The sequence below is a fragment of the Hyla sarda genome, chromosome 1 (assembly GCF_029499605.1).
Source record: "Hyla sarda isolate aHylSar1 chromosome 1, aHylSar1.hap1, whole genome shotgun sequence".
NCBI lineage: Eukaryota > Metazoa > Chordata > Amphibia > Anura > Hylidae > Hyla > Hyla sarda.
This window is the reverse complement of record NC_079189.1, coordinates 4,297,541-4,308,167: the sequence shown is the minus strand read 5'-3', so window position 1 is coordinate 4,308,167 and position 10,627 is coordinate 4,297,541. Positions and strand designations below refer to the sequence as shown.

Sequence of the window (10,627 nt, the reverse complement as noted above, 5' to 3'; positions counted from 1 at the left end):
CAGTGTTTGGTGTGATGATGTGCTCAGGGGGATGGGCAGTGTTGGGATTGCTCAGGAAGATGGTCAGTGTTGGGTGTGATTGCGTGCTTGGGGGGTTGGGCAGTGTTGGGTCTGATGGTGTACTCAGGGGGATGGTCAGTGTTGGGTGTGATGGTGTGCTCGGGGGGTTGGGCAGTGTTGGGTGTGATGGTGTTCAGGGGGATGGTCAGTGTTGGGTGTGATGGTGAGCTCAGGGGGGTGGGCAGTGTTGCGTTTGATGGTGTGCTCAGGGGGTTGAGCAGTGTTGGGTGTGATGTGTGCTCAGGAAGATGGTCAGTGTTGGGTGTGATGGTGTGCTCAGGGGGATGGGCAGTGTTGGGTGTGATGGTGTGCTCAGGGGGATGGGCAGTGTTGGGTGTGATGGTGTGCTCAGGGGGTTGGGCAGTGTTGGGTGTGATGGTGTGCTCAGGGGGATGGGCAGTGTTTTGTATTATGGTGTGCTCAGGGGAGTGGGCAGTGTTGGGTGTGATGGTGTGCTCAGGGGGGTGGGCAGTGTTGGGTGTGATGGTGTGCTCAGGGGGATGGGCAGTGTTGGGTGTGATGTTGTGCTCATGGGGATGGGCAGTGTTGGGTGTCATAGTATAATCAGGGGGATGGGCAGTGTTGGGTGTCATAGTATGCTCAGGGGGATGGGCAGTGTTGGGTGTGATGGTGTGCTCAGGGGGATGGGCAGTGTTGGTGTCATAGTATAATCAGGGGGATGGGCAGTGTTGGGTGTCATAGTATGCTCAGGGGGATGGGCAGTGTTGGGTGTGATGGTGTGCTCAGGGGGATGGGCAGTGTTGGGTGTCATAGTATGCTCAGGGGGTTGGGCAGTGTTGGGTGTGATGGTGTGCTCAGGGGGATGGGCAGTGTTGGGTGTGATGGTGTGCTCAGGGGGGTGGGCAGTGTTGGGTGTCATAGTATGCTCTGGGGAAGGCCAGAATGTTCAATATTGGTCTTATATGACTTTTTCCACATGTTTACTGTGTCTCCCACATGTCTTGTCATAAACTCCAAATATAGGATAGTTAAATTAACCCTAACCTCCCCCATTTGTGAAGGTCTGTTTTTTTTGTCTATAGTCCTATGTAAGTCTATGGGACTTCCAGTACCTTACTCCATAGGTTCTGTTCTGCATCTCCTGGTCAGTGTGTCAGTCCAGCTTGCAAGCCAAGCCACGCCCCTCCCACAAGCCATTCTGTTTCCACAAGCCACGCCTCACATTTTCACCGGATTCTCCCACATCACTTGTCCTTCAACCACAATCTCTTCACCACAGCTCAGCCCCACATTACTCCACAGCTCTGGGTGAATGGGTTGTTCTGGCTTGCATTCCACGCCCCCTCCCACAAGCCACACCCACTTTTTTGTTGTGCATTGGTCCAGCTTGCAAGTCACGCTCACTTCCACAGAGCCAAGCCACCTTCCATTTTCATCCTACAATCTCTTCATCACAGCTCAGCCCCCACCTGAGGATAGGATATAAAGTCAGGGTATGAGGACAAGAGCGTCCTCAGGCAGGTGCAGAGAATAGTTAATGCGGGGGACAGGATATGAGGTCGGGATCAGAGGACTTGATATGACGTGAGGATAAGAGGTCGGGATATGAGGTCGAGATAAGAGGACAGGATATGAAGAGAAGAGAGCGTCCTCAGGCAGGTGCAGAGAAAAGTTAGTGCTGGGGACAGGATATGAGGTCGGGATCAGAGGACTTGATATGACGTGAGGATAAGAGGTCGGGATATGAGGTCGAGATAAGAGGACAGGATATGAAGAGAAGAGAGCGTCCTCAGGCAGGTGCAGAGAAAAGTTAGTGCTGGGGACAGGATAAGAGGTCAGGATATGAGGTTGAGATAGGAGGACAGGATATGAAGAAAAGAGCGTCCTCAGGCAGGTGCAGAGAAAAATTAATGCGGGGGACAGGATATGAGGTCGGGATAAGAGGACTTGATATGACGTGAGGATAAGAGGTCAAGATAAGAGGTCAGGATATGAGGGCGGGATAGGAGGACAGTATATGAAGAAAAGAGCGACCTCAGGCAGGTGCAGAGAAAAGTTAGTGCTGGGGACAGGATATGAGGTCAGGATATGAGGTTGGGAAAATAGGACAGAATAAGAGGTCAGGATAACAGGACGGGATAGGTGAAGATATGATCGACATAAGAGGTTGGGATATAGAGGACAGGATATGAGGTGGGGATAAAAGGATGCAATTTGAGGTCGGGATAAGGGGACGGGATATAGAGGATGGGATGAGGACAGGATAAGAGTTCGAGATAAGAGGTCGGGATATGAGGATGGGATATGAGGATGGGATATAAGGTCAGGATATTAGGTCGGGATAAGAGGACGGGATAGGAGGACGGGATATAAGGTCAGGATATTAGGTCGGGATAAGAGGTCGGGATATGAGGATGGGATATGAGGACGGGATATGAGGTCGGGATAAGAGGACGGGATATGAGGACGGGATATAAGGTCAGGATATTAGGTCGGGAGAGGACAAGATAAGGTCGGGAAATGAGGACAAGGGCGCCCTCAGGTGCAGAGAATAGTTAGTGCGGGGGGCAGGATGAGGTTAGAATATAGGGTCAGTATATGTTGCTTTTCCATTCAAACAGTTTAGGTAGAAAAAAATAAACAAGGGCAACGCGCGGCACTCTGCTAGAGGTTTATAAAAATGGAGATTTATTGCTTTGTTAGAAGTCTGTAGAATGTACAGAAAGTATATAGTTATATACAGCAGTCCTGTTATCCTGTCCACCTGCTCTTAGATGTGTTAAAGGGGTACTCCGGTGCTAAGACATCTTATCCCCTATCCAAAGGACAGGGAATAAGATGCCCGATCGCCGTGATCTCGCACGCAGCGCCCCGTTACCATCAGTCCCTGGAGCAGGTTCGTTCCGGGTCTGATTACTGGCGATCACGGGGCCGGAGCATTGTGACGTCACGCTCCGCCCCCTCAATGCAAGCCTATGGGAGGGGGCGTGACAACTGTCACGCCCCCTCCCATAGGCTTGCATTGAGGGGGCGGAGCGTGATGTCACAATGCTTCCGCCCCGCGATCAGGCATCTTATCCCCTATCCTTTAGATAGGGGATAAGATGTCTTAGCGCCGGAGTACCCCTTTAACCTCATAGTTGGTGAAGGCCTGAGAACTGGAGCATCTGTTTCTAGGCCAAAGTGCCCTAGGCTGCCCCAGTAAACTTATCCTGCGCTTGTCCGTAGTAATTGAAGTCTCCCTGCGATATGAAAAAACTTTTGAGATGTGTTTCTGTGACATGTAAAAAGTTTTTCTAAATTACAAGGACACAAATTATTCTCATACATTGAGGGATACCTTGTGACTTCTCTTATGTTTACCAAGATCTGATTTTTTTGTAAAACATTTTCCACATTCTGAACATGAATACGGCGTCTCTCCTGTGTGAGTTCTCTCATGTTTACCAAGATCTGATTTTTTTGTAAAACATTTTCCACATTCCGAACATGAATACGGTTTCTCTCCTGTGTGACTTCTCTCGTGTGAAATAAGATGTGATTTCTGTACAAAATGTTTCCCACATTCTGAACATGAATATGGTTTCTCTCTTGTGTGAATTCTCTGATGTCTACCAAGATCTGATTTATTTGTGAAACATCTCCCACATTCTAAACAAGAATACGGCTTCTCTCCAGTGTGACTTCTTCTGTGTATATCAAGATGGGAATTATCTATAAAACATTTCCCACATTCTGAACATGAATAGGACTTCTCTCCTGTGTGACTCCTCTGATGTCTAACAAGATGGGATTTTTCAGTAAAACGTTTCCCACATTCTGAACACAAATGTGGCTTCTCTCCTGTGTGAATTCTTCGGTGGGCAACAAGATGGGATTTATCCGTAAAACATTTTCCACATTCCAAACATGAATGTGGCTTCTCTCCTGTGTGAATTTTCTTATGTTTGCCAAGACTTGATTGTTTAATATAACTTTTTCCACATTCCGAACATGAATATGGCTTCTCTCCTGTGTGAATTCTTCTGTGTACAACAAGATGGGATTTAATCATAAAACATTTTCCACATTCGTCACATTTGATTATTTTTCTACCATTCTGATCTGTCCTTGTGGTAACAATGTGTGGTTGGTCAGGAGAAGGTTCCTCATGATCAGGTGGATTATTATAGGATAGATCTGGATGGACATTAGGGGTAAGGAGGTCTTCTCCTGAGGAGCGCTCCATCATATCTTCATCTTCTCCTTTATCATTCAGGGATAACATGAAGTTTCCCTCAGAGCTATTTTCAGGATTTTCTGTGGGGGTAAAACAGAAATTAAGTTGGTTGGAAACATACATGGACATGACAATGATCTGTATAACCTAATGGCGGCACAGTCACCCCATCTCAATGTTATATATATCATCTATAGGATGGAGAGGAATACACTGAGGGATCTTATCAACCACCATCTGTAATAAAGATTCCCAGGACTATGTTCAGTCCATTCCACTAAGAATATAGACTTTGTGGGTCATGGCCAAGCAGGACAAAGCTATAGGTATCTGCCCCAGATCCTCTGAGGCAATAAAAGTACAGTGACCCCCCCCCCCCGACCTACGATGGCCCCGACATACGATCATTTCAGCATACGATCACTCTCAGAGTCCATCACATGGTGAAGGAAGCATCAACATACGATGCTTTTGTATGTCGGGGCCATCGCATAAACGGCTATCCTCCAGCGCAGACTGCTTCAGCTACCACCGGATAGCCGTTTACAGTGCCCCGTGTGGTCCGGTGAGGATCACTTACCTGTCCTCGGGGCTCCGGCGCGTCCTCTTCGGGATCCCCTGCATCGTCGGCGCTCTCCATCGTCGTCATCACACCGTCCCGTCATCCAATCGGAGCGGCGTGCGTAGTGACGTGATGGGGGCGACGGAGAGCGAGGATGCCGGGGAAGCAGAGGCCTTGCCGGAGCGTCAGGGACAGTGATGGACGGCGACATCCAGGGCAGCGGTGATGGTCCGGAGCGGCGGGGACAGGTGAGTACAACTTCCTCTAACAGTGGTCTACAACCTGCGGACCTCCAGATGTTGCAAAACTACAACACCCAGCATGCCCGGACAGCCGTTGGCTGTCCGGGCATGCTGGGTGTTGTAGTTTTGCAACATCTGGAGGTCCGCAGGTTGTAGACCACTGTCCTATACTTTACATTGCACGGATCCCTCAACATACGATGGTTTCAACAAGCAATGGTCCATTTGGAACAGATCACCATCGTATGTTGAGGGACCACTGTAATCAAAATGACTTATGTGAGAACCCCCCTCCGTAACGGCCATTTGGGGGCTGATAATTGTTGGTAAAATCTGTAAAATAATAAAATGTCTGATTGTGGGGGTCTCCCCCCGCCATCTCCGTGCAGACACCCGACGTTCTAAACATTACGTAGGGGTCCAGCGGCTGGGTACGGACGACCATGGTCAAGCCTCTTACAATCACATAGACATGAATGGAGGGGGCGTGTCTGCACGTAGATCACGGGGGGGGGGGGGGGGTTAACAACACCTCCTGGAATTATTACATACCTGGGACAACACCTCCTGGCATTATTCCATACCTGCGGTAACACCTCCTGGAATTATTCCATACCAGGGGTAACACCTCCTGGAATTATTACTTACCTGGGGTAACACCTCCTGGAATTATTACATACCTGGGGTAACACCTCCTGGAATTATTACATACCTGGGGTAACACCTCCTGGAATTATTACTTACCTGGGGTAACACCTCCTGGAATTATTACATACCTGGGGTAACACCTCCTGGAATTATTACATACCTTGGACAACACCTCCTGGAATTATTACATACCTGGGGTAACACCTCCTGGAATTATTACATACCTGGGGTAACACCTCCTGGAATTATTACTTACCTGGGGTAACACCTCCTGGAATTATTACATACCTGGGGTAACACCTCTTGGAATTTCCTCCTTCACTTCCCTCATACACGGGTGATGGCCCCTCATCCTCTCTTCTTCATCCTCCACGTTATTATTAGTCAGATCTCCCCCCTGATGTGACATATAGAACAATTCACTACAATACAGCAGACAGGAGGAGCAACAGAGACCCCCAAAATCTATTCCCACATCTATGACTGCAGGACCCCCCTATAGAGATATAGGATCAGCCTCATCTACCTGATGCTTCTCTGGGACATTTCCCTCTGGACAGTCCTGGGAATACAGAGGACAGGGACACCTCTCGGTTGGATTTCTATCAATGACTCCATCTGTAGGGAACACACAGGAAATGAATACATCAGTGCTGGATAGATTTCTATGTTACTAGGTAGTGAGAGTGATATCTATATATATGTCTCTTCTTACCTTGTGATGTGAGGGGCCGGTGATCCTCCATCATGACTATGTCCTGGTACAGATCCTTGTGTCCTTCTACATACTCCCACTCCTCCATGGAGAAATAGACCGCCACATCCTGACACCTTATAGGAACCTGACACACAATGATACAGTCATCACCAGACCCCTCCATTACTGTATAATGTCCCAGCAGTGTCACCTCTCTAATCATCACCAGACCCCTCCATTACTGTATAATGTCCCAGCAGGGTCACCTCTCTAATCATCACCAGACCCCTCCATTACTGTATAATGTCCCAGCAGTGTCACCTCTCCAGTCATCACCAGACCCCTCCATTACTGTATAATGTCCCAGCAGTGTCACCTCTCCAGTCATCACCAGACCCCTCCATTACTGTATAATGTCCCAGCAATGTCACCGCTCCAGTCATCACCAGACCCCTCCATTACTGTATAATGTCCCAGCAGGGTCACCTCTCCAGTCATCACCAGACCCCTCCATTACTGTATAATGTCCCAGCAGGGTCACCTCTCCAGTCATCACCAGACCCCTCCATTACTGTATAATGTCCCAGCAGGGTCACCTCTCCAGTCATCACCAGACCCCTCCATTACTGTATAATGTCCCAGCAGTGTCACCTCTCTAGTCATCACCAGACTCCTCCATTACTATATAATGTTCCAGCAGTGTCACCTCTCTAATCATCACCAGACTCCTCCATTACTGTATGTCCCAGCAGTGTCACCTCTCCAGTCATCACCAGACCCCTCCATTACTGTATAATGTCCCAGCAGTGTCACCTCTCCAGTCATCACCAGACCCCTCCATTACTGTATAATGTCCCAGCAGTGTCACCTCTCTAATCATCACCAGACCCCTCCATTACTGTATAATGTCCCAGCAGTGTCACTTCTCCAGTCATCACCAGACCCCTCCATTACTGTATAATGTCCCAGCAGTGTCACCTCTCTAATCATCACCAGACCCCTCCATTACTGTATAATGTCCCAGCAGTGTCACCTCTCCAGTCATCACCAGACCCCTCCATTACTGTATAATGTCCCAGCAGGGTCACTTCTCCAGTCATCACCAGACCCCTCCATTACTGTATAATGTCCCATCAGTGTCACCTCTCTAATCATCACCAGACCCCTCCATTACTGTATAATGTCCCAGCAGGGTCACCTCTCCAGTCATCACCAGACCCCTCCATTACTGTATAACGTCCCAGCAGTGTCACCTCTCTAATCATCACCAGACCCCTCCATTACTGTATAATGTCCCAGCAGTGTCACCTCTCCCGTCATCACCAGACCCCTCCATTACTGTATAATGTCCCAGCAGTGTCACCTCTCCAGTCATCACCAGACCCCTCCATTACTGTATAGTCTCCCAGCAGTGTCACCTCTCCAGTCATCACCAGACCCCTCCATTACTGTATAATGTCCCAGCAGTGTCACCTCTCCAGTCATCACCAGACCCCTCCATTACTGTATAATGTCCCAGCAGTGTCACCTCTCCAGTCATCACCAGACCCCTCCATTACCGTATAATGTCCCAGCAGTGTCACCTCTCCAGTCATCACCAGACCCCTCCATTACCGTATAATGTCCCAGCAGTGTCACCTCTCCAGTCATCACCAGATCCCTCCATTACTGTATAATGTCCCAGCAGTGTCACCTCTCCAGTCATCCCCAGACCCCTCCATTACTGTATAATGTCCCAGCAGGGTCACCTCTCCAGTCATCACCAGACCCCTCCATTACTGTATAATGTTCCAGCAGTGTCACCTCTCTAATAATGACCAGACCCCTCCATTACTGTATAATGTCCAGCAGGGTCACCTCTCCAGTCATCACCAGACCCCTCCATTACTGTATAATGTCCCAGCAGTGTCACCTCTCCAGTCATCACCAGACCCCTCCATTACTGTGTAATGTCCCAGCAGTGTCACCTCTCTAATCATCACCAGACCCCTCCATTACTGTATAATGTCCCAGCAGTGTCACATCTCTAATCATCACCAGACCCCTCCATTACTGTATAATGTTCCAGCAGTGTCACCTCTCTAATAATGACCAGACCCCTCCATTACTGTATAATGTCCCAGCAGTGTCACCTCTCCAGTCATCACCAGACCCCTCCATTACTGTATAATGTCCCAGCAGTGTCACCTCTCCAGTCATCACCAGACCCCTCCATTACTGTATAATGTCCCAGCAGTGTCACCTCTACAGTCATCACCAGACCCCTCCATTACTGTATAATGTCCCAGCAGGGTCACCTCTCCAGTCATCACCAGACCCCTCCATTACTGTATAATGTCCCAGCAGTGTCACCTCTCCAGTCATCACCAGACCCCTCCATTACTGTATAATGTCCCAGCACTGTCACCTCTCCAGTCATCACCAGACCCCTCCATTACTGTATAATGTCCCAGCAGTGTCACCTCTCTAGTCATCACCAGACCCCTCCATTACTGTATAATGTCCCAGCAGTGTCACCTCTCTAGTCATCACCAGACCCCTCCATTACTGTATAATGTCCCAGCAGTGTCACCTCTCCAGTCATCACCAGATCCCTCCATTACTGTATAATGTCCCAGCAGTGTCACCTCTCCAGACATCACCAGACCCCCTCCATTACTGTATAATGTCCCAGCAGTGTCACCTCTCCAGTCATCACCAGACCCCTCCATTACTGTATAATGTCCCAGCAGTGTCACCTCTCTAATAATCACCAGACCCCTCCATTACTGTATAATGTCCCAGCAGTGTCACCTCTCCAGTCATCACCAGACTCCTCCATTACTGTATAATGTCCCAGCAGTGTCACCTCTCCAGTCACCACCAGACCCCTCCATTACTGTATAATGTCCCAGCAGTGTCACCTCTCCAGTCATCACCAGACCCCTCCATTACTGTATAATGTCCCAGCAGGGTCACTTCTCCAGTCATCACCAGACCCCTCCATTACTGTATAATGTCCCAGCAGGGTCACCTCTCCAGTCAGCAGCTCAGTGATCCTGTGGATGAGTTCTAGGATCTTCTCCTCATGTATCAGTGAGTGAGGTGGAGGCTCCGTGATGGGGCCCCGGGCCCTGCTCCGTCCTCCTGACTCATGGAGATGACTGCTGGGGGCCACACACTCCCCCCATGTCTTCTTCACTATGGTGTAATCCTGTGTACGGAGAGAGACAATTAGGGGACTGACCCCAGTATTCCTCCCTCACTACAAAGAGGAGATTGTGCCCCCTGTATAGAGCTCTAGTGAGCACATCTGGAATACTGGGGTCAGTTCTGGAGACCTCACCTACAAAGAGACATCCAGAACATAGAGCGGAGCCAAAGATGGGGGACAACAATGGTGGAAATGTAGATGGGGACAACAATGGTGGAAATGTAGATGAGGGGACAACAATGGTGGAAATGTAGATGGGGACAACAATGGTGGAAATGTAGATGGGGGGACAACAATGGTGGAAATGTAGATGGGGGGACAACAATGGTGGAAATGTAGATGGGGACAACAATGGTGGAAATGTAGATGGGGGACGACAATGGTGGAAATGTAGATAGGGGGACAACAATGGTGGAAATGTAGATGGGGGGACAACAATGGTGGAAATGTAGATGGGGACAACAATGGTGGAAATGTAGATGGGGGGGGGGGTGACAACAATGGTGGAAATGTAGATGAGGGGACAACAATGGTGGAAATGTAGATGGAGACAACAATGGTGGAAATGTAGATGGGGACAACAATGGTGGAAATGTAGATGGGGGACAACAATGGTGGAAATGTAGATGGGGGACAACAATGGTGGAAATGTAGATGGGGGACAACAATGGTGGAAATGTAGATGGGGGGACAACAATGGTGGAAATGTAGATGGGGACAACAATGGTGGAAATGTAGATGGGGGGACAACAATGGTGGAAATGTAGATGGGGGACAACAATGGTGGAAAAGTAGATGGAGACAACAATGGTGGAAAAGTAGATGGAGACAACAATGGTGGAAATGTAGATGGGGACAACAATGGTGGAAATGTAGATGGGGGACAACAATGGTGGAAATGTAGATGGGGACAACAATGGTGGAAATGTAGATGGGGACAACAATGGTGGAAATGTAGATGGGGGGGGGGGGTGACAACAATGGTGGAAATGTAGATGAGGGGACAACAATGGTGGAAATGTAGATGGAGACAACAATGGTGGAA

The 10,627-nt window shown here is 48.9% G+C and overlaps 1 protein-coding gene across 1 annotated transcript in view; it reads right to left on the bottom strand.

Annotated features, from left to right (window-relative positions):
• Window positions 1–3,131: 3,131 nt before the first annotated feature.
• LOC130306379 (zinc finger protein 845-like) overlaps window positions 3,132–10,627 on the bottom strand; it is a 316,660-nt gene continuing 309,164 nt past the window's right edge. The window contains exons 12-16 of the mRNA XM_056552091.1: window positions 9,403–9,582; window positions 6,408–6,534; window positions 6,219–6,310; window positions 5,981–6,089; window positions 3,132–4,320 (exon numbers count right to left, since the gene is read on the bottom strand). Of these exons, the coding sequence (XP_056408066.1) occupies window positions 3,344–4,320; window positions 5,981–6,089; window positions 6,219–6,310; window positions 6,408–6,534; window positions 9,403–9,582 (1,485 nt within the window). The 3' untranslated portion in view covers window positions 3,132–3,343. The remainder of the gene's footprint in view (window positions 4,321–5,980; window positions 6,090–6,218; window positions 6,311–6,407; window positions 6,535–9,402; window positions 9,583–10,627) is intronic.